Source organism: Prionailurus bengalensis, chromosome B2, assembly GCF_016509475.1.
Source record: "Prionailurus bengalensis isolate Pbe53 chromosome B2, Fcat_Pben_1.1_paternal_pri, whole genome shotgun sequence".
NCBI lineage: Eukaryota > Metazoa > Chordata > Mammalia > Carnivora > Felidae > Prionailurus > Prionailurus bengalensis.
In genome coordinates this window covers 29343697-29371528 of record NC_057349.1, presented here as the reverse complement: position 1 = coordinate 29371528, position 27832 = coordinate 29343697, and the positions used below count along the sequence as shown (strand labels likewise).

Genomic DNA, 27832 nt, shown 5'->3' with positions numbered 1-27832 from the left:
TTTTTATTCAATTTCAGCCTCTATTCACATCTTATCTCCTCTAAGAGGCCCTATTGTAGTATTGATTTATTCTCTTCCACCTGTCACTCTCCAGCCTCTTCCTTCACTTTTTCTTTAGAGCACTTATTACTTAAGATTATATTACACATGTACTTATTGTCTATCATCCTCAATAGGTTGTAAGCACCATATAGGTAGGAATTTTGTCTTTCTCATTTTTATATCCCCAGCCCCTAAACAATGCCTAGCCCAGAGTAGGCATTAAAGTATTTATTGAATTAATGTGAAACTTACATAAGACAGTAAGTGTAAAAACTTGACATGGTACCTTGCACAGAGGAAGCAAAGAGAAGACGCTACACTCTGAGATCTCTCTTCAAACCTCTCTGGCCATCTCTCCTCAATCCCCTTGTCAGGTTCATCCTTGTCCTTATTTGGCCATCAAATGTCAGCCCTCCTCAAGGCTGTCAGGTTATCCTGAGCCCTCTCTTCTTCCCATTTGACATTCTCCTCTCAGGTGATTTCAGCAACAGATTCTTCAGAGTTCTATCCCAACCACCATGTCTTGAGTAGCCCCCAACCATTATTCTCTATATAGTACTCCCAATCACAACCTGTAATTATTCATCTGTTCACTTTTGAGAAAAACAGCCCCTGACGATGGGATCCTAACAGCTAGGCCATGGAGCTCAGGTTGAACATAACCTCATAGAACACCAATGTCAGACAAGGTTACTGTGACCGTCATAAAGTAAGACAAAGTTTAGAATCTTTCTAAACACAAAGATAAGATCATTGTGCAAACCATAAATATTAAACAGCCCCCTCTCAGCTAAAATGAATGGTTTTTTTAACCAGCCATGGCTTTAGCCATGTTTCATTCCTCCCTCCTTCTAGGTAAGTTAAGAAGTGCAATCATAGAATTGCCCTCACTTCCTGACAGCACCCAATCCAGAACCATTTCATTTCCTTGAACCCTCCCCCCAAATCACCTAACACAAACCTTTAATTCTGTCATTCTTAACCCTCTTAGGGAGATGGTTTCTGCAGACGAAATAAATCCAACTGTTTAACCACAGGTGTGTATGTTCCTCATGGGCTTTGGCTAGAGGGTATTGACACTTTGTCTTATTCTCTGTTGCATCCACAAATTTTAGCAGAGTAGCTGAGGACATTCATCCTGAAAGTCCAATTATTTTGTTTAATATGTAGCTGCCTGAATAAAGAGTACTTTTCCAAGCCTCAGTGGCAGCTAGGTATTGGCCACAAGACTGTTATGGCCAGTGGCACAAGGTTGAAGTTGTGTTAGCTTTAAGGAAATTTCCTCCAACACAGGTGGTATCCTCTGCCCTTCCTGGTCCATACTGAGGCTTGGAGCATGGATAAGCAAGCTAAAGCTTCACTCCCCAAACCATGAATAAAAGGATCTGACTCAAGGAATTATGGAGCTGAAACCTGGAGGGATGGGTTCTGAATACCTGAGGACCTTGTGGTGGCACGACGCCTTGGACTACCTCTGAAGTTGTGAAACAAACTTCTAAGACTAATTTTGTTCTGTTACAACTGAACTGAAAAGCTGATAAACTGGGCCATAGCAGGCACTTAATATTTAGGGAATAAATGTTTCTATGCATATGGTTTAACTGCCATCTATATGCAAAAAACTCAGATATGCAGCAGACATTTATGTCACCAGTTTTAATCTAAATACCAAACCTATATGTGCAAATACCTTTTTTTATCTCTCTTCTTGTAAGTCTTAAAAGGAAGCTCACTAATTTCAAAAACAAATTAGCAGCATTATGCCTGTTTTCTTACCTTTTTTTTTTTAAATGGTAGTTATGCAAACCAGAAAAACCTAACATAGTAAAAACTAAAACCTAAAATACTTCCATTTTGATCTATTTTCAAATTACTTTTCTTCCATTCCAGTCCCCAAGTCTATACCATCATCACAACTCACCTGGACTACTGAAGTTCCCTTCAAAGGCATTTCCAAGCCTGGCCAGCTGTATATATCGAGTGGATCTTCTTGAAAAACTAATCTCATCCATTATACTCACCTGCCTAAAACTCTTCAAAGGCTTTGGTCTTAAGACCCAAATCTGTGTTCTGCAAGGTTCTGAGTGGTCTAGTTCCTCTTTCTTCTGCGTCATCTCCTACTCTTCCCAACTCTAACCAAACGCTTCACTCTTAGACTTCACTCTCCCACCTCACTTCCTTCAGGGCTTAGTGTAAAGGTCACCTTCCCAGTCTCCCTTTATTACATACTCCCTTCTCATCATGTCTTGCTTTTGACAAATGCAACCTTACACATGTTCCTGATTTTATGATTAACGGGTGTCCCCTATAAATTCATTGGTTTCGTCTGTTATTTCTAGTGCCTAGTGTATTGTCAGGCCCACAGTCACTCCACATATATTTGCTCAAAGACTGTTTTGTCATTACCACTCCCATAAACATCAAATCTGCAAACATGGGTAAAGTCTTTAGAAATTACTCCACGGATACTTGGCCTTTCTTTTTTCCTATAAAATTTTACCCTTGAACGTAATACAGCCTGGTGTGTATTTGATGCTTATAGGTTAATGGGACCTCACTGGTTCCTTCAGATTGAAAGAAACTCAAGCGTTGTCTTCTCTATTACTACTGTATATGAACAAATGAAAGAATAAAGTTGACTCCAACAAGAACAGCCTCATCTGTACCTCCAGAGATGACTGGAACACAGGGATTGAAGAAAATGCTTGTTTCCACTGCATTTATTACTAATATAAAAAAATGTTAAAAAGAAAAAAAATTCATTCTTTCTCCAACGGCTCTCATCCTTCCCTCTTGCCCACACAACTCCTGACCCATTTCCTCAGGGCCAGTTCAAAACTGAGCCTGTTCACTGCCGTTTTCACAGAAAACAACCAGTGCCAGGGATGCAGGGAAGAAGGTTAGACGAGGGCGACAGTACTGTCCAGGTTCCACCCAAAGGTAGGCCGGGTGGAGATTCACAGAATTCAGACGAAAGGGCTGGTGGCCTCACAATGACATAGTCTAACTAAAGTGGGCTGGAGAGGAGACAGGGTTGCCCATCAGGAGCTTTAGAGGACATCTCATGGGCTTGTGTCAAACCCAGAAAAACCGACACCAGGATGGGGAGACCAGGGAGGCAGTCTTGCAGAAAGGTTCACAATTCTCCCACGTTGGGAGGCGTGGAAAGTCTAGAGGGCACCGAGTCTCACTTGTTTTGGCAGAAAAACTTACTCTAGTGTTGGGAAGTCACAAAGATGCCACAGACATTGAGAGAGGCTACGTACGAGGGGATGCACAGTTTCACAAAGCACAGTGATCACAGACCAGAGCGGTGGGGATCATGCTACTGATGCAGAAACTACAAAATCCAAAAGCAGGGAGAGTGGCCTTTCAGGAAGTAACTCTGCACCAGTCATCCATACTCAACCCCAGGTCAACCTGGTGAGTTTCACAGAGCAACTGGCAACTTTTGGGGTAAGGGTTGTCACATAAAAAGGACTTAAGCAGCTAGATGGGAATGGTAGGAAATTGCTCCAGAGCTCTCAGGAATCGAGGGCAGTACTGGGGGCTGGGTGGGCAGATGCACAAGAAACAGCACCAAAGAGGTTTCCTGTTCAGCAGTCAGTTGGTGAGGGGGAAGAGGATCCAGGAGGCAGTTGAAGGGAGCAAAGATGGGGTCCCGAAGGCGAGTCTCTGGAGGCTGGATCACACACTGGGCACCAGTGATGAAACACAACTCTGAACCCCAAACGGGAAGGTGACAGATGGAGGTGGGTGTCACTGACTGAGGGTGGTGGGTGAACAGCCTCACAGTAGCCATCACAGGGCCACAGGGAAATATATGGCCGCTAGGTCACAGAGGGCTCCTTCCAGCCTGGATGGGAAGGCACAGTCTCACAGAGGAGGTCCATTGACGCCTGGGTGGTAGAAGGCACAGAGGTCCTCATATCGACAGTGGCCCTTTTTGGCAAAGTGTCGGCAGACAGGGCGGTTGGATTTGTCTGTGAACAAGTAAAAATTGGTCAGTTTAAAATATAAGAAAGAAAACAAGATATAACAAAAACCAGAAATAGAGAGGGCAGTCAGATTTCCTACTCCCTACCATTTCCAGGTATTTATTTGGTAGTGGTAGTGATAACGGTAGTCATTCTCTGGCAGAAAAACACATTCAGGGCTACTTCTACTTCAAAAGGACAAAGGATAGCCCAAAAGAGAAGAGTCACAGGCATTTAAAAAAAAAAGGACCTCACCTTCCATAACTTGGGGGCCATCCTTGGGTGGGCAGGCATTTTTGATAAGAGACCAACTTTTGAGCCTTCGAGGATTTCTCTGCTCTTTGTGAAAGCCTCCCCTGGAAGGACCCCCATGGCCTGGTCCAGGAAAAGGAGGTTCAGTATTGGCCCCCCACCAACCACGACCATATGGGCCACATCTGGGGCCTACGCCCCCCCGAATTGGGCCTCTGCCCCGGGGAGGAGGTGGGAGACTCAGCAGTGGTGGAATCATTGGTCCCCTTGAGCCTGGAGGACCTCTGTGAAGAGCTGGAGAGAAAGAGAAAGACAGACACAGAAAGGTGATCAGTGGCCACCTTAATCCTGAGAAAAAAGCCCTGTGTTGTTCTTTTACTTTTTATTGAAGTACAATATACATAGAGAAAAATACGCCAATTTTAAAAGCACAACTCAATTACCATCAAAGTAAACACACCTGTGTTTTTACCACCCAGGTGAAGGGATAGAGCCTTCTTAGCACTCAGAAGTCCTCCCCCCATTTGTGCCCCTCCTCCCCCACTATTCCACCCTCCTCCCCAAAGGGAACCACTATCCTGACTTCTAGCACCATAGGTTAGTTTTTGCCTGTTTTTGAACTTCGCATAAATGGAATCATACAGTCTGCATTCTTTTCTGTCTGGCTCCTTTCGCTCAACATCGTGTTTGTGAGATTCATCCAAGTTGCCTGTAGCAGGAGTTCGTTCATTTTCATTGCAGTGTAGTATCCCATTGCATGCACACACAACAACTTATTTATCCATTCTACTGATGGTGGACATGTGGGTGGATTCCAGTTTGGGGCTATAACGAAAAATGCTGCTATGAACATTTTTATACATGTCTTTGTTACACATATGTATGCATTTCTGTTGAGGATAAACGTAGTATAGGTATTGTTGGGTCCTAGGGTATATGTATGGTAAAATTGAATGAAGTCAAACTTTCTTTTTCAAAGTGGCTGTACCAATTTAAACTCCCACTGGCCATTGTTCCATAGCCTTGACAACACTTAGTAATATAAATTTTTTTCATTTTTGCCATTCTGGGGAGTTTTTGTTTTTTGTTTTTAAATTGCGGTAGAACACATAACATAAAATTTGCTATCTTTTTTTTTTAAAGCAAACTCCATGCCCAACATGGGGCTCGATCTCACAACTCTGAGATCAAGAGTCGCATGCTCTACTGAATGAGCCAGCCAGGCATGTAAAATTTGCCATCTAAATATTTTTAAGTGCATGTTTCAGTAGTGTTCAGTAAATCCTCACTGTTGTGAAACAAATCTTTAACAACTCTCCTTTCCTCCACTCAGCTCCTGGCAACCACCATTCTACTTTGCTTCTATGAATCTGACTACTTCTGATACCTCAAATAAGTAGAATCATACATTTGTCTTTTTCTGACTGGCTCGTTTCATTTAGCAAGATGGCCTCAAGGTTCATCCATGCTATATAACACACAAGGATTCTCTTCCTTTTTGGGGATGAATAATATTCCATTGTATGAATATACCATATTTTGTATATCCATTCATCTCTCAATGGACACTTCGGTTGCTTCTGGCTCTTGGCTATTGTAAATAGTGCTGCAAGAATAGGAGTGTGCAATTATTTCTTCAAGATCCTGCTTTCCATTCTTTTGGATATGTACCCAGAAGTGGGACTGTTGTATCACATGGTAGCTCTATTTCTAATTTTTTTGAGGAAACGCCATAGTGTTTTCCATAGAATTGCATCATTTTACTATCTCAGCAACAGTGCACAAGGGTCTCAACTTCAAAGTGGTGTGTTTTTATCTTGCAGTTATTTGACAACTAATGATACTGAGTTCTTGTTCACATGTTCTTGGTCACTTAGATCTCAGTTTTTGAGAAACAGCTGCTCTGGTCCTTTGCCCACTTTTCTAACAGGTTGTCTGGAAGAGTTCTGTATATATTCTAGATATGAGCTCTTTATTGGTTATACTTATTGCAAATATCTTCTACTCTCTAGCTTCCTATTAATTTCTTAATGGTGTTATTTGGTTGATAAAAGTTTAATGTAGTTCAGTTTATCAATCTTTCCTTTATGGTTAGTGTGTGTGTGCTTCTTGTCTGTTTAAGAACTCGTATCTCCTCTAAGACTATGAAATGTATTTATTTTCTTTACCTTTAACACTCAGATCTACAGTTCACGTGGAATTGATGTTTACACATGAATAGTTCAGATTTCATCCCCCCCACCCGTGAATATCCAATTGATCCAGCATGATCTACTGCAACAACCACTATTTCAGCTCCATCTTCATCACAAATGAATTGTCTACATATCTGCAGGCCTGTTACTAGTCTCTTTGAACTGAGATACTGATTTATGACAATACCACATCATAGTAACCATAGTTTTACAGTAATAAGTCCTCCTATTTCAAGACTGTCTTTGCAATCTCTCAGCCTGATCCTTTGCATTTCCACGTAATAACACAGGCTTATTTCCATTATAGGGATTGTAACTGGGAATGCATTGAATCTGTAGATCAATTTGGGAAGAAGTGACATTTTTACATCATTGAACTTTCCAATCTGTGAATATACAACATTTTTCCATTAATTTACGTAAAGAATCCCTGATGTTTTGGTTTTGAGTCCTTCCGGGGTTGTAGTCCCTCCCTTGCTCCCTTCTCCAGGACCTAATCAAAGGATCAGAGCCCCCTTGTCCTCACCTGACTTGGGGTCACCAGGCTTTCCATTGGCCATGGGGGGAGGGCCCAGAAGGCTGGGTGGTCCTAAGAGTAGACACGAAAATATAGTCACCAGAATGGACTAAAGTACTGATGATCCTGTTATGGTTTTCTGCTACTCATCTTTTAATCCAATCAGTACAGCCAGATATATTCTCATCAGTGTTACAAGTTGTTAGCCCATCTATCTGCCCTTTCCTCTGCCAAGCGTTGAGTTTGCAAAAAAAAAAAAAAAAAAAAAAAAAAAAAGTAGAGACTCAGTCAAAGAGAGCACACAATGCGGAAAGGATACTTACAGCTTTCTCTTTCCCTCACATAGTTGCTATCCAAAACATCCCAGGTGATTCCAGAGGTGATCCAATTCCTCTCCCTAACTATTGGCCAATCAGAGCGATCCCTTCACACCTCCCGCCCCAGAGCAGTTTAGAGAAGGCAGCATTTCCACTTTCTCTGTGCAAGTCTGGTCACAAGTTGTTATTCTAGACCTCGCAATCTGCAACCTCTCCAGCCCCCTCCCCCCCCCCTTGCCTTCTGCGGCTGCGCACACGAGCTCTTTATCCTTTTCTCCCTTGTCTTCTTCAGAAAGGTTAGGGGCCGGATGGAAGTTGAGGAGTCAAGGAAGAGAACTCGCTCAGGACTCCACATCGGACAGCCTCCTATCCCCGCCCCAGCGCTTGCGCCCTTCCTCCTTCCGTTAGAGCCCCCTCCCCCGCGCCTTTTCAGACCCCGTCCCCTTGCCTTGACCAGCTGACAGGCATGTGCACACCCCTCCCGGGCTCCTCACCTATGGGACTCCCATCCTCCTCGTCTCCAGTCTCTTCCCGCTCTGGCAGCGGGGGCTGCTGCAGTGGCGGCTGCTGCTGCTGACTCTGCTTCTTTCGTTTCGGCATCGTGGTTGCGGCAATGGCTGCAGCGGGATTTGGAGGGCAGTGAGGAAGGGGCACACTGGGATTCTGTTTCCGCTTCCGTTGGGTGGACTGAGAAGCTGAGGCTCCTGCCCCTTCATTTCCGGAAGGCTCCGGGGAGCCTTTGTGGGGCTCGGTCTCTGCCAGACGATAATGGCAGGCCCAAGCCTTCTTTTGTTGCGTTCCTATAAATGCTTAAAGAAAATTCCTCTCTTCTCTCCTCGCTGAAAAGACCCCACAACCGGCTCCTCACAATGTGCCATAGAGTCGATAGACTGTCGGGCCAGGAGGCCTGAGGCCACTGTCGCACCTTTAAGTCGCCACATCCGGTCCCGGGTTACCATGGTAACAGCTGCAGACACAACTTCGTGCCCTCTGACCTCTCTTCAAAAGTCCTTGTCCCGCCTGGGTTTCCCTCCTCGCCCGCGCTTGCCCGTATTGTATGATCTGTGCCCCTATCATCGTCCCACAAGGAATTTTGGTCCCACGAAGGTGGCGCGCCCAGGACTCTTTAGACTGCCACCCGTCCCTCAAGACGTCAGACCCTGTCCCCAGTGTAGCTCAGCAACTTGACTTCATTGCCAAGACACGCAGTCCGGTCTTTCCACAAAGGTCAAGCCCGGGGGTTGCTAAAATATCTTAAGCGCATCCACGCCTCTCTCTCCCCTAGGTGGTAGGACCCGCCCTCTGCTCCACCGACCCCTCCAGGTGAGTGGTAGCTTCCCCCAGCGCGCAAGGTAGTGATGACACGCGTCCCCCCTCTTCCGAACGCGAGTTGGTAGCGTCCGTGACGAAGTTAGCTTGATCCTCCCACGCGCGCCTCCTTCCTCGCCGCAGCTGCGCCCTGTCCGTGCCACTGAGTCTCACGTGCGGGTAGCCCACCCCGCATCTTCCTCTCGCCTCGCTGCCAGAGGAAAGTGGCTGTATTTCCCTTCGTCCGCCTTCCACCCAGGCCACTGGGGCGAATCGGCCAGGCCCGCTCGCTGACGTCACCTCATAGCCCCGCCCCCTCAAGGGTCCCAGGCCCTTGCGGCGGGGGTTGCCGGGGGGGAGTCCGTTGAGGCGGCCGGAGCTCGGCGGAGGTTGGGCCAGGTGACTGGTCCAGGCCATGCCGAGAAAGAAGCCCTTCAGCGTGAAGCAAAAGAAGAAGCAGTTGCAGGACAAGCGGGAGCGGAAGCGAGGTCAGTGCAGGAGCGAGGGGAGGGGGCGGGGCTCGGGCTCCCGCACATCTGGAAGGAGGGGTGTGACGGCCGCACCTCTGCGGGGCGTGGGAGTGGGCGGTGGCCGCGCGCGGACGCTCGCGGGCCACCGCAGAGGGGATTCTCTTACCCCAGGCTCCTTGGAAGGGGTGGGAAAGGATGGATAGTTGGGGGAGGGGAACCCCTCCAGCTCTAACCGGGCGCCATCCCCGCAGGTCTCTGGTGGAGGAATGACTCCCCCCACACACATCCGGTAGGGTGTTGAGCGGGATGGCTGGGAGCCCCCGGCCTCAAAAGAAGTGGGGTCTTGTGAGAAGCCAGGCTGACCGAGGAGGGGGTCTTACAGCCCCTTAGAACCCGCCAGCTCAGCGTCACCAACTCCTCCCCGCAGGGCTCCAAGATGGGCTGCGATCCAGTTCCAACAGCCGCAGCGGGAGCCGGGAGCGGCGGGAGGAGCAAACCGACACCTCAGACGGGGAGTCTGTGACCCATCATATCCGCAGGCTCAACCAGCAGCCTTCCCAGGGGCTGGGTCCTCGAGGCTATGACCCAAATCGGTGAGAGTAGGCGGGGGAGGGGGGTGTACTGGTCCGGGCTTCCCCGCCTACCCGGATGTGAGAGTATTGGGGGAAACTCGGCTATTGCTGGTGGAGGAGATGGGGCTGGGATGCCACCATTCTCCGCAGGCAGCTGGGCTCACCGGAGCAGGCCACAGTTCTCTCTTCCGGAGGGGCTGGAGAGAGTTCTTGGTTTTTAGAAGGGCGAGGCTTAGGGGAAGGTCGAATACTGTGGGAAAGAGAGACTTGAGGGAGGGCTTACTGAAAGGAGACTTGAACAACTCTGAAGAGAAAGCTCTACGAAGTTGTCTGCCCAAGAGGGGAGTTTGTGGTCACAGGATTGCAAGAGATGGCGCGGTCCCTGTCCCATTAGATACCGGCTGCATTTTGAGCGAGACAGCCGGGAGGAGGTGGAAAGGAGAAAGAAAGCAGCCCGGGAGCAAGTGCTACAGCCAGTCAGTGCTGAGCTGCTGGAGCTGGACATCCGAGAGGTCTATCAGCCTGGCTCAGGTGAGAGCTCAACACACGGATGTTTGGGAGAGGCAGTGGGCTCGGGGAAGGAGCTTGGAAGAGGAAGACCTGACTGCTGGGAAGGAGAGGTTCTGCGATGTACTCTTGAGCCCTGAAACTGTTCTTAGACTTACTTGGACTATTTCTTGATTTCCCAGTCCTGGACTTTCCCCGACGTCCTCCTTGGAGCTATGAGATGTCCAAGGAGCAGCTAATGAGCCAGGAGGAACGTAGCTTCCAGGAGTATCTTGCAAAGATTCATGGGGCTTACACCTCTGAGAAACTCAGCTACTTTGAGCATAATCTGGAGGTGAGAATGCAGTGGGGACAGGAGTGACCTTTCATCAAATTGGTCTGGGGTCGGGTAGGAGAGGGACTCCAGGCTTAGGTACTCTTCCACTGATGTTGTCTTTTTAGACATGGAGGCAGCTGTGGCGCGTGTTGGAGATGTCTGACATTGTCCTGCTTATCACTGATATCCGACATCCAGTGAGTACTGGGAATGAGGGTGGCAAGGGGGAGGGGGAAGGAAGATTCTTGTAGGGTAAAGGGCAGAGGCAGAAATTGGGAGCTGGAGAGGTATCTTTCATTTCTAGTCTTCTCTGTCAGTATGACTAATGTCTGCAGTCAGGAACTCAGTCTTTTATTCATCAGTGTCACAGCTTACCACTTCTGCTCTGGTTAATTGATCCTTTTTTTTTACTTCCTTTGATGAAAAACTACATAATTTGTTTCCCATCCCACCAGAGCTAGACCCATAGAAAGTTCTAGTGTGGAGCTCCAGGGGATTCTGTGAAGGCAGCTAGGGCTTCCCCTGCTCCATCATGTTAGTCACTACAGAATTCAGCCTCACCTGCAATAGTGGTTAAGACAGTGGTTAAGGCTCTAGTCCCTGCTGCTAGATGACCCTTGTGTTAATCTGGCTTTACCACTTCACTGTTGTCCTCTAGTGAGAGAAAGGGAGGTCTGTGGGAACATTTAGGTTGGAAGTCCTTAACAACATATATACACGCATTGGTACACATATGTGTGCACTCACATGCACTCACACAGCCACACATGCTTGCCACAAACATGCACACGCATATGTGTGTGCATACGCATGTGTATAAACATAAGTGCATGCACATAAAAATAGGTGCGAAGTTTGATCCCAACCCCCACCCCTATTCCTGACCCCAGCCTTTATCCCAGTGTGCTAGGTATCACTATTTCCTTGTCTTGTGTTTGGCTCATTTCCATTCCTAATTAGGACCTGTAAGAAGTTCCCCAGACAATTGCGCAGGTATTGCTTACCATTACTTTATTTTCCTAGTTTAGTTCGGCTGATTTACCCTTTTGCCCCAGAATCTGCTACCACTAGAGCCTTGTCTCTGAGCTGTGCCTGGTGAGTGGGGAGCTAGAGGCAGAGAACTCTGGGTTGATCTCTCATTGCTCCCTCCTCTCACCAACCCTGTCCCAGGTTGTGAATTTCCCACCAGCACTTTACGAGTACGTGACTGGAGAACTTGGGTTGGCCTTGGTCTTGGTCCTGAACAAGGTGGATCTAGCCCCACCGGCTCTCGTCGTTGCCTGGAAGCATTATTTTCACCAGCACTATCCCCAGCTCCACATAGTCCTTTTTACCTCTTTCCCTCGGGACCCACGGACCCCACAGGACCCTAGTAGTGGTGAGTGGGCAATGAGGAAGGCAGTATGGGAGAGGTGGGTGGCAGGGGACAACAGGGAGAACAGAGAGGCTTGTTGACAAAGGAGCACCTGATATTGGTCTTAAGGGTGGTGGGTGAGATGGGGTGCATAAGCCCATGTGCTAACACTTTTGTGCCCTCTGATCTCAGTTTTGAAGAAGAGTCGGAGACGGGGGAGAGGATGGACTCGGGCACTGGGGCCAGAGCAGTTACTGAGAGCCTGTGAAGCCATCACTGCGGGGAAAGGTATATACCTCTTAGAGGGGAGCTGTGGGACGATATGTGGAAAGCCCAAGGCTTGAAGTCATTTTGCTTACCTTCCTTAAAGTCAGTCCCTTCTTTGTGGATGTAGGCAAGAAGCCAGAGGGAGGGGTAGAAGAGGGAGCAGACTGACTTGGTGGCAACAGAGGCAGCAGGTAGACAGGAGCCCCAGTGGTCTGTTGCTTTCAGTCTTCCCAGTATTTTTCTGAAACTCAAACATTCATATGATTTCTGTGTGGGGTCAAGTGAAGGCTGGGGAGAATGTATGGTGCAGGTTGGCACTCTCGGGGCGCCAGTTACATCAGCTGTGCAGTGTATAGTCTGTGCAGTCATTTATGGTGGCCCTAGGGAGAACCTTCATCATAATCTCCTTCTTGGAACAGTGGACTTAAATAGCTGGCGGGAGAAGATTGCCCGAGATGTGGCTGGGGCCACCTGGGGAAATGGCTCTGGGGAGGAGGAGGAAGAAGAGGATGGACCTGCAGTCCTTGTGGAGCAGCAGACTGACTCAGCAATGGAGCCAACCGGCCCAACCCGGGAGCGCTACAAAGACGGAGTGGTGACCATTGGCTGTGTGGGTAAGGAAGCAATGGCCCATGCATGGCAGCCTCCTATGAGGTACAGAGTTTCACTATTTGGAAAAGGAGGGTGTCGGCAATAGTGGAAGTATCCTGGCACCCCTGAGTTAAATTCCCCTTTTCCTTACCTTTTATTAATTTTGAGGAAGTTATTTACCCATTTTGAGTCTTAGTTACTTTGATTTTTAGAATGGGGATGCTGATACCCAATTAGAATGGATGTCAGGAATGAAGGGAATGGCATACAGAGAGCCTAATGATGCCTGACAGATAGTGATAATGGTAATAATCATGATTGTTGAAATTTAATATTTATGTGGTACTTACTATGTACCAGGCGTCATTCTGAAAGACATAGATTTTAACTGTTTACATGGTAGTAATCAATAGTAGAGCAATCATTAAATCAGAGCAGGAGCTTTGTTAGCATTAGTATCTTTCTGAGCCTTATCCCATTAAGTTTGTTGTCAAGGAGCATCTTCCCTGAATTAATAGCCTTGTCTCTGCTCTTTTTGGGGAGGAAAGGAATGTATGATTAAGGCCCAGAGACCCTTTCCTTTGCTGTGGGACAGGCAGTCCTGAGGTTTCATTTACCTCTAGTTCTTAGCAAATATTTACTGAGTGCCGGGTGCTGTTCCAGGGATGGGTTATGCTGTTGTGAAAATGGCAGAGAAGTCCTTACCCTCACAGAGCTTATTTCCTTGAAAGTAAGTTGATTCATGATTTGAAATCATATTATTTAGGGGCATTGAAAGGTAGAGGGTGATCCAGCGAGGAGGGTTCTCATGAAAAACTCCCTCTGAGAAGAGCCCAGGATGTTCAGAGGAAGTAGCTATTTGGAGATAATGGGAAAAGGGCCTTCCTGACCAAGGGGTCAGTAAATGAGAGGGTCTTCATGTGGGAATGAGCTTGGTGATTTTTGGATAAGCCAGAGTGTCAGGGCATTGGGGGATGGGAGCCATGGGGTTGAGTAAGATGGAGGAGAGGGGCAGGACCGGGAAGTTCAAGGTGAACTCAAGAGTGAAAGCTACTGGCTATAGAGCTGGGGCCTGGGACCTCAGTTGGGTAAGAAGAGAAGTAAGGACATGAGTTCAGTATTGAATAGTGGTTTTGTACTAGAGTCAGAGTTGAAGATTTATTGGAACTGAGGAAACAGAGTAAGTGAGCTGAATTGATAGGATGTCAGGGCAGAGAGAGTGGTGCCTGTGGTTGAGATTTTGAAGGTGTGAAGTGACAAGGTCCAGAGTACAACCTTGACAATGGGTAGTTGAGGAAATGATCTTTGGAAAATAGATGCAGGCACCGAGAGGTCAGAGTGCTAAACAGAACACCTGTGCAGATACCAAAGTCACCCAGAATGACGGAGGTGGTCCTGAAGAGAGCAGCAGTGAGCCCCCAAGGGTTTATAGTCTTCTTCTTGGACAAGTTGTAAAGATTATGAGATACATGTTTCACTTGTGTTGGGCATTTGGTCTGCTGCAGGCACTGAACCACACAGTTCTATTTGTTTCTGTTTTATTTAATCCTGACTACTCACTTGTAAAATGAGGAAACAGGCTCAGAAAGTGAAGCAAATTGCCTTGAGGTTACAAAGCTGGTAAGTGGAGAGGCCAGGATTCAACCCTGGCAGCCCAGAGCCTGATTTGTTTGAAACTTTTAAGGTTATACTGCTTCCTTGATTTCTGAGCTTTACTTCCCTTTTTCTCTATAGCTGTTGTCTTACCTGTCACAGAGTAGGGATCTGTCCAGTGTTAATTTTCCTTGCCTTCTTTAGGTTTCCCAAATGTGGGAAAGTCCTCGCTGATCAACGGGCTGGTGGGGCGGAAGGTCGTGAGTGTCTCCAGAACCCCCGGCCATACCCGATACTTTCAGACCTACTTTCTCACTCCCTCTGTGAAGCTCTGTGACTGCCCTGGCCTCATATTCCCCTCCCTTCTGCCCAGGCAGTTGCAGGTATGAGGTATGATGGGGCAGGGAGGGAGAGAAAGCAGAAGGCCAGGAACAGGCTGAGCATTCTTGTTTCCCCTCAGGTTTTGGCGGGGATCTACCCCATTGCCCAAATCCAGGAGCCATACACTGCAGTGGGCTATCTGGCCTCTCGAATCCCTGTGCAGGTCCTGCTTCACTTGCGCCACCCAGAGGCCAAGGATCCCTCAGCAGAACATCCCTGGTGTGCCTGGGACATCTGTGAAGGTGGGCTCCATGTTCCTGGCTTCTCCCCTTGCCCTTTACCCTGCTCTATCTCCTCTCCTCTTCTCAGAGGTTCTGCTCTTGGTAAAATATCTGGCTACTCATGCTTGGATTTCTGTCGTGGAGCCAGCAAGATCTGTGGCCAGAGAAAAGTGAAATGAAGCTGTGGCCAGAGAAAAGAGAAAATGTTCCAGAGAAAAGTGGAAGGACTACATTATGGGAATAGGGTGATGGTGACTGGGTCTGGTTAACGGCTTCCCTCCCCATTATTCTTTTCTCTCTTCAGCCTGGGCAGAGAAACGTGGTTATAAGACAGCCAAGGCAGCCCGGAATGATGTGTACAGAGCAGCCAATAGCCTCCTGCGGCTGGCACTGGATGGCCGGCTCAGCCTGTGTTTTCATCCGCCAGGCTACAGTGAACAGAAAGGTCAGACAGCCAGTGTTCCTGTGCTATGATGTAGGCAAAAGGCTTTGTGGCTCAGGGTCAGATCTGGATTCTACACTTGTTAGCCAGCTCTGTGTTACTAAACATCTTTGAGACAGTTTCCTGATCTGCAAAACCAGGGTGATAGTTGCCTCCTGGTAAGGTGGTGGTAGAGAGTAGAGTTAATGTATGCAGAGCTGTTGTTCAGTGCCCAGCCCGTGGGAGTTTGAATGAATGAATGAATGAATGAATGCCAGCAGCTACAGAACTGATTGTTACTCTTAGTTTTTGCTTCTTCCCCATCTTTCTCTGGCTTTAGTTCCTTGCTTAAAAGTCTCCTCCATTCTTTTCTTGTTTTGGTTCCCCAGGCACCTGGGAGTCCCATCCGGAGACCACAGAGCTGGTGGTTTTGCAGGGCAGGGTGGGGCCAGCAGGTGACGAGGAGGAGGAGGAAGAAGAAGAGCTGAGCAGCTCCTGTGAGGAGGAGGGAGAGGAGGACCGGGATGCGGATGAGGAGGGGGAAGGGGATGAGGACACCCCGACTTCAGCTCCAGGGTCCAGCCTGGCTGCCCGAAACCCTTATGCCCTACTGGGTGAGGACGAGTGCTGAGTCCTTGCCCTGTGCCATCTGCTCCACCCAGTATCTCTGCTTTTGGACTGACCTGAGGGTACCTCCCCTCTGCCATCCCAATTGTGAATAAAGATTGTCTGCTTTGTAGCCCCTTCCCCAGATGGACTGAGGTGAGAGCGGCTGTTTTAGGCCGACAGTTGTGGGAGACTTCTCTCTTCTTCTCCCTTCTTTTCTCGTGCATTCTTTTTGGGAAGGAAGAGCTCTCTTAAGGGTTACTTCACTGGGTTCTAAGGCCCTGAAATCCACTGTCTCTGCTCACTTTCCCATTCTGCACTTTATGGATCCTGTTATCAACATGGGGCGGGGAAGTCACTTCAGGCTTTGAGGCCTGGTCTAAATCCAACCCTCTTTTGGAGTTCATGCCATTCCTTCCTTCTCAGATTTGAGCAGCAGCCTTGTGTGTTCCCTGCTGCTAGACCTGGGTTATACTAGGATCTTTTTGGAGAAGAAGTGGTAAGAGGTGTGACAAGCTGATGTCTCCATGTGAGATTTTTACAGGATTTATTGAAATTCAACAACTACTTTTTGAGGGTCAACTGTTTGTCTGGATCTGTGCTAAGTACTGAGCATATAAAGATGCACGAACAGGACCTGACCTAAATGTGCAGCTTTGCCGTGATTAAGATCCCATTTTCAGATAACCAAGTTTTTGGATTAAGAAGGGTATGTGATGTTCTCCAAATCTTTGGGGCTCATACACTATAATTCTAGGACTTCCTGTTGATAGAATTTTTAGTTAAGACAATGTTTGTGAAAATGGTGATTAAATGTGTAGAAGTAACATCTTAATTACTGGCAAACAACTAGTGTGCACACTTACGATTTGAGCAGACCAGCCTCTTAAGTACAGTGTTAAGCTTTATTATTTAAAGGTCTACATGCATGGAAGGTCTGTGAGATTCATAAGGGAGGGCACAGAATCAGCCTTCTGAATCCCATTTGCCCTGGTTTTGGAATGAAGCTAAAATGAGCAGTGCAGGGTCTGAGCTAGAAGTCAGCAGGTAGACAGCTGTCTTATGGAGTCATGTGCATTTCAGCAGCAGTTCTTTTGTGAGTCAGGGTATTTTAACATTTGCTGTACTTTCTTAAGCAAGCAACTGGACTCCTAGACTTAATTCTTGGAGGAAAAGGAGAATGAGATTTGTTTTGTTGGCTGCCACAATGTTGTCTGGGTTGAGTGGTAGCAAAAAGTATTGTTTAACAGATTGACAAACCATTAGGTGTAGGGGAAGGAGAAAATGCGAGTACCAGATTTTTTTCCTTCACTCTAAAGCATCCCATGCAGGATCTGGGACATGGGGCAGTTTTCGGTAATGCCAATAGAAACCCTGCAATCCAGGAGTGAAGGAAACTAAGTATATTTAGGAGAAGCTGATATGTTTGGCTTTTGAAGCCTAGTCACATACTCCCAAGCTCATCCTCTGTTGGTGCAGTGCAGACATAAGTCCTGGAATTTGCACTCCAGAACACAGATTAAATACTGTGAGCATGTGAATGTGCTTAAAGGTTGCTCAAAATATGCTATAAAAGAGAAAAAGTCCCAGTTAGCGAAAAACCCACCTGTCTCCCATTTTTGGCTCTTTAGAAGGCTCTGATAGAAGAAAGGGGCTCCAGGCTCAGCTTCCTCTGAGGGTTCATGATGTTTAGGGAAGCAAGAGACTCATCTGCTGCTTAGACGTAGGGACGTTAGTGTTCTCAAAAAATGGAGAAAGGGGAGAAAATCAGAATTCTACTTGTCCGCCCACCCCCTGCCTCCACCACAATGCTGCTTCTCATTTATCTTTTTATCTTTGCTGTCTCTCTCATGAGTTTCACTAGGGCCATAGGGAGAATCTGGGGGTGGGGATGAAAAGTTGAGGCCTGGAGCTGGAGGGGAAGCTGAAGAGGGGGTAGGTTTATGCTAAAGACTTAGAAGGAGGCAATTCTAACATCCCCAATGGGCTATACTGTAAATGATTCTTCCCAGCCCCTGTCAGTGACTCACTCACTGTAGTAAAGTAACACTGGGAAAAGAACTATCTTAGCAATAAATAGATTCCAGAGAAGGACAAATAATACCTTAATACCAGTGCTTGGGGCTGAAGGTTGAAACTGCCTAAAAGAGACAAGCCAGGGTCCAGTCTCCCTTCCATGCTGATATACCCAACACCCCCGTCCTCACACTCCTTGGCCTGGGTCATGTCCACTATGGGGATACTTGACCATGGAGGTCTGGGGCCCTGACAGTTCCCATTGCTTCTGGCCTCTCTCTCTGTCTCTCTGTCTCTCTCTCTCTCTAAGTTTATGTATTTAAGTAATCTCTACATCAAATATGGGGCTCAAACTCATGACTCATGTGACTCAAGAGTCACATGCTCTACTGACTGAGCCAGCCAGGTACCTCTCTGACCAGTCTCTTGATGGAGAGAACTCATTGCTTCTCTCATTCATGCTGGCATTCTATTTAGATATTGAGCAACTTCCTCCTCCCCCCCCTCTTTTTTTTTTTTTTTTTTCAGACTGAGTTCTAATCCTGTTTCTGGGACAAGGTAGCTGTGTACAATATAGGGTAGTTCAGTTATCTGGGCCTTTCTATCTTAATATCTTATGATCACCAATACAATCAAGTTGGTTGAAAACGATATGTGCCAGACATGCTGAGTTTTCTGGAACATTTCAAGAAATTGGATAAGGCATAGACTGTACCCTCAAGAAGTAAAACAGCTAGATACTAATAATACAATAATTCTATAGCACTACGCAAATTAATTATATGTATCTATTGAACTTCATAACCAAGGTGGATAGAACTATAATCACCCCAAGGATTCATTCACCCAATGAAGTTTTGTTGAGCAATCACTATCTGCCAGTTGCTCCTAAGTGGTAAGTGATATAGAAGTGGTCCTCTGTGGGGCTCACAATTTACTAGAGAATGGAAACAGACAATTACAAAAAGAGTATAGTAAGTGCTGTGAGAAGAGTCATACAAGATCCCGTGAGTTAGTAGTGGCTCCATTTGGTTGGTGGGGGGGTGCTTGGGATCTGATCAGGAAGGAGTGGTATAGGGCTGGAAGCTGTGTTTGGATAGCAAGTTATATAAGGATGCAAAAAAAAAAAAAAATCAGTAGTCTATGGTAAATAATTGCTATGGAAATACTAAGCAGGCAGCTAAGCTAGTCTTGGTGAGTCAGAGGAAGCCTAGAGAAACAGAGATCCAAGCTGAGACCTGAAGACAGAGCAGGAGTTAGCCAGGCATTGAGAAGGCAAGAGGATTCCAGAGGGAACAAGCAAAGCTCAAGGAACAAGCACTTGACAAGTTGGGAAGACCAATGTATTCAGCATGGCTTAGGGGCTTAGGGTGCAAGGTAGAGGTGGGGAAAAGTGAAGCTGGAGAGGGAGGCTTGGGCCAGCTCTTGCTAGGCCTTGTCAGACATACTAAAGGTGTAGAGTTTATCCAGAGGAATAGTGAAGAACTTTAAGCCTAAGAACAAGGAGAGATTTGTGCCTTAGATCACTTTGGTTTCAGTGTGGAGACTGGTTTGGAAAGGTAGAGAGATCCAAGGCTTTTGCAGTGATCCAAGGGAAGAGAATGGAAACAAGAATTAAGGTAGTGGCTGATGGAAAGAAGAGAAATAGTTTTATGGGGTACTTAGAGGGTAGAGTTAATGTCTGGGGAATAGTTTTGCTGTGTGGGGGAGGGAGAGAGACAAGGCAAGATTTTGTACCATTTCTGACTTGGAACCAGAGTAGGTGATGGTGCTATTTCCTGAGACAGGGTTTATTCGAGTGGAGCTTGGAGGAAGGGGGGAGTCATGGCTGCAGACAGATTTGGGCAGCATCAACACACTGGGAGGAGAGTAAAGTAGATAACCCACAGAAAGTTCAGCATGAGAAAAGAAGAGGGCCAAGGAAGAAAGTGGAGAACATACATAAAAGGGTGGGCAGGGGAAGAGAAGCCAGCAGACAGGATGAAACCTGGAAAGTGTGGTGCAATGAAAGCCCAGGTAAGAAAGAAGGAAGGGTGAAGTGTGGGATGTTCCTAAGAAATGCTGACACCAAGAATGAAGAGTGGCTACTGGATTTGGCAACAAGAAGCCTTGGTGATATTGGTGGGAGTAGTTCCGTTGGACAGGTGAGATCAGAAGCCCCAGGATGTAAGGCAATGGAGGAATAATTTGGAGGAAGAAAATGGAGGCAGTGGAGGAAGAGATATAGTCTTCAATAAATTTGGCTGTATTTGCAAGGAAAGAAAAATGGAAGGGGCAGATTATATAGAATTGAGAAGCTTTTTTTTTTTTTTTTATAATACTTTGTGTTAACATGTTGGGAAGAAGGATCAAGTGAGGAGGAAAAGTTGGAAATGTGGGAAAGTGGGAATTAGGATGGAACAAGCCCTGGAGAGCAGGTAATGCACTGAGAGTCCCAGTGCAGGAAGTACCCTCCCTCAGGAGCTGAGTGGCTTCTGTCTTAATAGAAGGAAACAGCACTGACATTCAGCTGGTCTGCACTGATACAGCTCAACCAGTTGTTAAAACACTTTTGTACCAGTTAGTAAGTAGTATAAGAATAACTGCAGTAAGCAATAAACATAATAAAACAAATTCTGATATGAACTCATCAACTCAAGCTAATTAAGAGATTGCAACAGCCATGGGTAAAGGGTTTTCCCCTGCACCTGAAATGCTCTGTAGCATTATCTGCTGGTGTGGCAGCATCACTGCAGGCTGAGAGTTGCTTTGCACATTTATGAAGCACTCTTTAAAATTGCCTGTTTAAATTATCTTTGAATTATGGAGTTGCTACTGCTTCTAAATAGTTTAGCTTCATTTTGATTTTATTGCTAGTATATTGTCATTCTTGTGCCAGTAAGTTGCAGTGTTTTAATATTTAAAAATTCAAGAATTTTTAATAAAATACTGATGCCAAACTTGCATAACGAGACAACAAAGTTTGGATGTTTCTTAATATGTCTTTTGAAGTCTCAAAGTGAGACTCTCTTGATTGCTGATGGGAACAAAGAAGAAATATTAACGAGATGCATCCTGGAATGTCTTCCATTACTGTGTAAAAATCAGAATATTCATGTAGAAATTCTTTCTAACTTTTTATTTTGAAAATTGTCTGATACACAGAAAAACTGAGGAAAAAGGATGATAAACACCCGAACACTCAATACAAGGACTCAACAAATCTTAATATTTTGCTGTATCTGCTTTAATAGTCTCTGTTGTCTATCCATCTGTGTACATATCTTTCTTTTCCTGAACTATTTGAAAACAAGTTACAGACACCATGACCATTCATCCCTAAATCTTCAGTATATATCTTGCATCACTTAGATGAAATTATCATCCCTAATGAGTTAATAATTCTTAATATCATCTAGCATTAATCTATATTCAAACTTTCCCAATTTAAATCTTTTATAGCATTAATTAAAAAACCCCCAAGATCCAGTCAAGTTCCATATGTTGCTTTGTTGTTGTTGTTGTTATGTCCTCCTCTCTCTTTTTTTCTTTTTAATCCAGAACAATCAGTATTTTTTCTTCATAGAATTGACTTTTTGAAGACATTAGGCTAGTTGTTTTGTTTTGTTTTGTTTTAAAGTAGGCTCCACATCCAATGTGGGGCTTGAGCTCACAACCCCGAGATCAAGAGTCAGATGCTCCACCAAGTAGCCACCCAGGCACCCTAAGGCCAGTTGTTTTATAGAATGTCCAACGTTATGGATTCTGTTATTATTTCTGTCTGGGCATTTAACTTGTTCCCCAATCCCTCTGTATTTTTTCTTTTCAATTAAAAACTTAGATTCTGATTACCCAATTTGGGGACTAATTCTTTAAAAGTGCTTAACATTGCCTCACATCAGAAGGGATGAGATCATCCCACAACTAATGATGCTTAGTGTGATCACTTGGTTAAGGTGGACATTGTCAGATTTGTCCTGTAAAGTTTCCCCCTTTGCAATTAACAAGTCATCTGCAAGGTTCTTTGACACCATGACTATTCTAAAACACTTTCACCTAATAATTGGCATCTATAGTGATCCTTCCCTGAGTGAATTTATTTCATCAGTGGTTACAAAGCAGTGCATTTCTAATTCTCCCCTTCCTGCATTTATAAGGGAGTAGTTATCTAGAGAGGAGCTTTCCTTCATCAACTAGGACTCTAGAGTTCCTTCTAAAAACGCAGGGTAAATGCTTTATTATCTCTCATTAATTACCAATTTTCAGAGTAAGGTGGTGGCATATTAATCTACACAGGTGGAAAATCAGTCTTTTTCTTTAACTGTGAGATCAGGGTTTTTATCCTGTAGTATTAGTATTTTACAACCAATTACAGTCATTCTTTTTGTGCTCAAACTGTACTAAAATATGTCCAGTGGGCATCCTTTAAAACTTGACTTCTGTGTCCTTTTGAGGTGCCCCCAAAGTTGTCTGTGAGCACTTTCTTGCTTTTGGCACAAGATGTCCCAGGCCCAATCTTACTTTCCCAAGCTCTGGACATGGAATCAGCCATTTCTCCAAGGATCACTGGTTCTTTTAATGAGGAATGATTTTTAGAAAGCACTGTTTAGGAGCTGGGAGAGTTCATTGCTTCAGAAATATCACCGCTTTCAGACATTTAAGGCAGTGTTTAGAAAAATCATGAATTTATATTGATATTTTCAATTCAAATTTTATATTATAGTTTTCTCCTTTCTTTGATTTTATACTTTACATCTTTTATCAGGGTAATTGAAAATCTTGTAGGTTTCTTTTCTTTTCTTTTTCTTTTTAGTAGCCTCCATGCCCAACATGGAGTTTGAATTCATGACCCTGAGATTAAGAGTCTGTGCTCTATCAACTGAGCCAGCCAGGTGCCCCCAAGGTAATTGAAAATCTTGGCTCTTAATAACCTGGACATATTTACCTATTTGCTTTATCTTAAGATATACATAAAATAGCTTCAGAACTGCAACAATCATAGTACTACTAACAATAAAATCGCTAAATGAAATTTAATATTTATTTGCTGTTTTTTTACTCCTTAGAGTATTTACTGTAAAGGATGTACAGAGTACTGCATTCAGAAGTCACCTGAGATAATTATTTTCTCTAATGGCTACCTTAAAATTACTAAATAAATAGGTTTATTTCCTTTAGTTTTCAGTTTTAGACTTTTATTTTTTCTTTCAAAATTAATTTCATTTTTATTATGTAAAATGCTTAAAGTGTTTAAAAGTAAAAACACAATTAAAAACAGATGTACTCAGACAAGTATATTTATCCTATCCTCTCTTTCATTTCTTCCTTCCCCCTCTAACCATTTTTATTGGTTTCTGTTTTATTTCACAATTTCTTTTTACAAAAATAAACACATATGTATAAGATTCTTATTTAGTCTCCCTTCTTATACAAAGAGTAGCATTATATAGACATCTTTGCACTTTGCTTTTGTTATTTAACTATATATCCTGATGGTTGATCCATATTAGTATGTATAGGTTATTTTCATTCTTTATTTACAGCTACATAGCATTGTTGTCTGGATGTACCATGGTTTATTCAGTATCCTACAGATGGACATTGTGTCGTTTCTAGTGTTTTGCTATGACAAACAATGCCAAAATGAATACTCTCATCCATGTTCACATTTGTAGAAACATGTATTGTAAGTAGATTACTAGAAATGGGATTTCTGAGTCTAAGGGTAATTATAGATGTAATTTTGTTAGATGGTGCTAAATTTTATTCCACAAGGATTCTAGTAAACATTTTGCCCTCCCATCAGCAATGTTATAGTGGGCCTGTTTCTCCACAGTCATTAATAGGTTGTTTTGAAAAACTTTGGCACTTTTGTCACTCAGATCAATGGGAAATTGTATCTTGGTGTAGTTTTATTTATTTATTTATTTTTTATTATGAATACAATTGAGCATCTTTTCATATGTATTAAGGCCATATGCCTTTCCTTTTTCTTTTTTTAATGTTTACTTTGAGAGAGAGAGAGGGAGAGAGAAAATCCCAAGCAGGCTCCACACTCAGCATAGAACCCAATGCGAGGCTCAATCTCATTGAGCCACTCAGGCTCCCCTGCTTTTCCTTTCCTATGAACTCTCCACTGATGTCTTTTGCTCAGTTTTCTTGTTTTGGTATGTGTGTTTGTGTTCTGTATTTTTAAGAACTATAGCAGGGAGATAAGCTATAAATTACTTGTGATATGTTATACATCTTTATAATTTATCCTTCAATTTTGTTTATTATTTTGCAAAAACACATGTATTTTTAATTTTATATATAGTCAGATTTGTTAATATTTTCTTTTATTCTGTATTTTGAATCATACTTAGAAAGGCCTTCCCAACCCACAGGTTATAAAGGAATTAATCAATGTATTCTTTCAGCAGTTGTATGGTGTCATTATTTATATTTAAATTTCTGATCTATTGGGGTTTATTTTAGTATGTGAAATCAAGTATGGCTCTATTTTTATCTTTTCCCAGAGGCTATTTAGTTGTTCAATACTATTAATTAAAAAATTAAAAAGCCTATCTTTCCCCCAGGCATTTGAGATGCCACTTTATTGCACACTAAATTTTTATATTTACTTGATCCTATTTCTTAACACAGTATTCTTCCCCAGTAATCTCTTTCTCTATTCACTTGCTAATACCATACTGCTTTAATTATGGAGGATTCATATTACTTAAATATCTAATCAGATTGCCCTGCCCTCAAATGTTCTTCCTTTTCAGACATTCTTGGTTGTTAACTTTTCTATATGAGCTTTAAAATAAGACTAAATAACTCCAGAAGAAAACAATGGGAATATATGAAATTTATCAATTAACTTGGGCAAATCGATATATTTATGATGTTGAGTCTTTGTATTCCAAGGGAAGATCTTTTGATATTGTGCAGGAAGTAGTACCAAACATGACAAATAATTTGTGTTTTTAAATGAAAGGCAATTTGGGTATCTAAAAAGAATAGTGGGGTGGGGCGCCTGGGTGGCTCAGTTGGTCAAGTGTCTGATTCTTGATTTTGGACTCAGGTCATGATCCCAGAGTCATGGGATCAAGCCCCATATCAGGCTCTGCGCTGAGTGTGGAGTCTGTTTAAGATTCTCTCTCTCTCCCCTTCTGCCTCTCTTCCCTGCTTGTATACATGTGTTCTCTCTTTGAAATAAATAAAGAAGGAAAGAAAGAAAGAAAGAAAGAAAGAAAGAAAGAAAAGAAAGAAAAAGAAAGAAAAAGAAAGAGAGAGAGAGAGAGAAAGAAAAGAAAAAAAAGAAAAGACAGAAAGTAGTTGGTATAGCTAATGATGTAAAAGTTGGGTACAGAGTGTACTTAAAAGCTGTTTGATAAAAAGTAAAAATGCTAAACAATGTTAACAGAAGCTACCACTACCTTGCTCACCCGGTGAACCCAGCCAGTCCTCTCAATTTGGACTTGCCTTCATTGTCAACCTGGCTTGGCTGAGTTTCAGGGCTTCCCCAGTGGTCCAAATTTGGAACCAGAATTGAATATCCCAAGGCCCAAGGAAGGGTTATTCACCAGCCACCTCACTCCGCCAGGGAGAGAAGGAGCAGGGGTCCTGTTCACAGAGCCCAGGGTCACTCTCCAGAAGCCCTCTGGGATAAACCTCCCTGCCTTTCCTCTTCTGCTAACCCTTGAAACCAAGCAGGCAGCCTTAAAATATTTCAGGTTTTGGCTCCTTTTGCAGAGGGCTGAGGTTTGGCCTGTCACCTTGCTAAACCACAGGTCTCTCTTGTTTATCAGCTGGGTAAGCTTGTATGGGGTTAGAAGACCACACCCATTCCTAACACAGGTCCTTTCGACTGCACAGCCTGATCTCCCTTAGTCCAAACTACTCAGCAAAGGGCATGGTGGGCACTCTCCAGAGGAGGCCAGACCGAATTGTCAGGAGAGACTGGACCGAAAATTCCGCCATATAAGAGGGAGCAGTGCCCATGATGAACCTGAATCCAGAACTGTGGATCTGGGAGACTGGAGTAAGAAGGGGGAAAATGGGTCCCAGGGTTTAGGAGGAGGCTCATGGTCAAAATGTGATAGGGTTCAGCCTTCAGCACTTGGGGATCTCAAGGAGGGAAAATCTGACCTGGGGTGGAAACTTTATTTATTTATTTATTTTGCATATTTAGGCCCTATCAGGCTAGACTGGGTTTCTCATCTGTGAGTACAGGTGACTGGGCTTCAGCTCAGGGGAGTTGTCTTCTACTTTTTGTCCTCGAGTCTCATTACAGGAGTAGAAACTGAGGGGTGCAGGGCCAGTAGCTGAATAGGATTTGGAAATGCAGGACTCAGAGCTGAGTGTTGATTATACCATACCAAAGCTTGTTTTTAAAAAATATATGAATATATGAACATGCGTGTAGTCTTCTTTTAGTAATTATATTGAATCCTCAAGAACCCACTTCCTAGTCAGGAGTTATAACCCCAGCCAGTGCCCAGGAAGTCCTGAGTGCCCCTTCTCCATCATAATCATCTTTTCTCCCCTCACCCCCATCCCAACTAAGCATGGTTCCCTCTTCTGTGGTAATAGTTTCTTTGCTTTGCTGTATGCTTTTCCATTGTGTTTGCACTCTCTGTGAAGTAAGGAATAGCTTCCCAATTCTGATTTTTCCTTCCTGCCCACAGGAGATTTCCCCCTCAGAGCTGAGAATCTCACTGGGCACTTCAAGTTCTGGGTTGTGGTGGGCTCTGGTGACCACAGGAGTGTTTGCAGCTGCTTCCCTCTGGCTGTGGTGGGTAAACTCCCCTTCTATCCTCTCTCATCAGCTGGCAAAAACAATCCATGAGTAATGTGCAGAACATCATCTTCATGAAATGGTGGTGGCGAGGGCTGTTAGGAAGTTGGGAGAAGAATTCTACCCAAGTGAATGAATTTAGAGGCAGTTTGTCATATTAATCCCATGAAAGGAGCCATGAGGGAGACTAGAGTATGCCAACCTGCTCAGGTCAAAGGGTTCGTAATTTCTCTTACCTCTCTCTTCATTAAGGCAGCCTCAGTGACCTTGCTTGGCCTGAATGCTGGTGCCCCACTCCCCAAGAACACATCCTCCCATGCAATTTTACCTTCCTGGTGCAGGTATATGGTAGTTTGGACTGGACTGGGAGTCAGAGTTACAATTATTTACTTATAAGAATGTTACTGACGTCTCAGTCACACATTAAGCTCCCTTAATTGTCTTTTTCATACACACTAATGTTTCTCGGGGATTTAATAATTGCCTGATGTTTTCATTTTCTTACTTTTCATGATCTTTTAATTTTATAAATGTGAATCCTTCTCAATCCCTTCAGATTCATTATGGTTGTTGTCTAGGTCATTTTGTTGGTGAAGGCTCCCTTCTGCCTTCCCAGCACCTAGGACACCCTAGCCCTTCTAGGCCTCTCCCAGCTGTCCCGTAGACTCTTCTTCCTCCTGACTTTTCTTGGTGACTCCCTTTTCTCTCTTGTGGGTTGATGCTCTGGTTTCCAAGATTCCACATCTTTTTTGGTATACACCCTCCTTTTCCTGGAGTACATCCCTATACTTCCCAAAAAAGGTTCACAGGAAGAAAATCTTAGTTTCCTTAATGTCTTATTTTCCTTCTATTTTATGGGAGTGGGTTTGGGAGTCATGGTCATCCCCAGCAGGGACATCTAGGGTCACAGGAAGATCCCCATCAAGGTGCACAGATGGCCCTTCTCCTGATGAGGAATCTGAATCATCCCTATCCCGATTACCCAAGCAGGCAGCACAATAATACCAGGGCCTGAGGTCTTCTCTGACTCTTAGGTCCCTTATAAGTCCCTGTTTGGGGGTGCCTGGGTAGCGCAGTCGGTTAAGTGTCCGACTTCAGCCAGGTCACGATCTCGCGGTGCGTGAGTTCGAGCCCTGTGTCGGGCT

General features: G+C 44.6%; 2 protein-coding genes across 6 annotated transcripts; one reads left to right on the top strand and one right to left on the bottom strand.

Moving 5' to 3' along the window:
• Window positions 1–2734: 2734 nt before the first annotated feature.
• Window positions 2735–8251, bottom strand: PRR3 (proline rich 3). Of its 5 annotated transcripts, none has more exons than XM_043590979.1 (5): window positions 7795–8251; window positions 6993–7055; window positions 4914–5096; window positions 4275–4565; window positions 2735–4025 (listed from the first exon to the last, which is right to left on the bottom strand). In XM_043590979.1, the coding sequence occupies exons 1-5, from the start codon at window positions 7898–7900 to the stop codon at window positions 3919–3921; spliced, it is 750 nt and encodes a 249-aa protein (XP_043446914.1). In that variant the 5' UTR covers window positions 7901–8251; the 3' UTR covers window positions 2735–3918. The 5 variants fall into 5 exon arrangements, with proteins under 5 accessions (XP_043446914.1, XP_043446915.1, XP_043446917.1 ...); XM_043590980.1 differs by lacking the exon at window positions 7795–8251 and adding an exon at window positions 7539–7654; XM_043590982.1 differs by lacking the exon at window positions 7795–8251 and adding an exon at window positions 7307–7475.
• A 733-nt stretch (window positions 8252–8984) lies between these two features.
• Window positions 8985–16040, top strand: GNL1 (G protein nucleolar 1 (putative)). The gene is made up of 12 exons (XM_043590978.1): window positions 8985–9096; window positions 9506–9671; window positions 10045–10181; window positions 10340–10491; window positions 10599–10670; window positions 11644–11851; window positions 12020–12115; window positions 12514–12708; window positions 14483–14661; window positions 14739–14901; window positions 15185–15325; window positions 15691–16040. Exons 1-12 carry the CDS (start codon window positions 9024–9026, stop codon window positions 15930–15932), a joined length of 1824 nt encoding a protein of 607 aa, XP_043446913.1. The 5' UTR covers window positions 8985–9023; the 3' UTR covers window positions 15933–16040.
• The last annotated feature ends 11792 nt before the right edge of the window (window positions 16041–27832 follow it).

What these genes read in the sequence shown, in the direction of transcription:
- PRR3 (XM_043590979.1), bottom strand. Translation starts at nt 7,900, where the DNA reads ATGCCGAAACGAAAGAAGCAGAGTCAGCAGCAGCAGCCGCCACTGCAG. An exon ending in GGAGGATGGGAGTCCCATAG is followed by an intron (nt 7,056 to 7,794) that starts GTGAGGAGCCCG and finishes GTCTACTCTTAG; the next exon opens with GACCACCCAGCCTTCTGGGC. An exon ending in GACAGAAAAGAATGCAGACT is followed by an intron (nt 4,566 to 4,913) that starts GTATGATTCCAT and finishes CTTTCTCTCCAG; the next exon opens with CTCTTCACAGAGGTCCTCCA.
- GNL1 (XM_043590978.1), top strand. Translation starts at nt 9,024, where the DNA reads ATGCCGAGAAAGAAGCCCTTCAGCGTGAAGCAAAAGAAGAAGCAGTTG. An exon ending in ACTTTGAGCATAATCTGGAG is followed by an intron (nt 10,492 to 10,598) that starts GTGAGAATGCAG and finishes TTGTCTTTTTAG; the next exon opens with ACATGGAGGCAGCTGTGGCG. An exon ending in TGCCTGGGACATCTGTGAAG is followed by an intron (nt 14,902 to 15,184) that starts GTGGGCTCCATG and finishes TTCTCTCTTCAG; the next exon opens with CCTGGGCAGAGAAACGTGGT.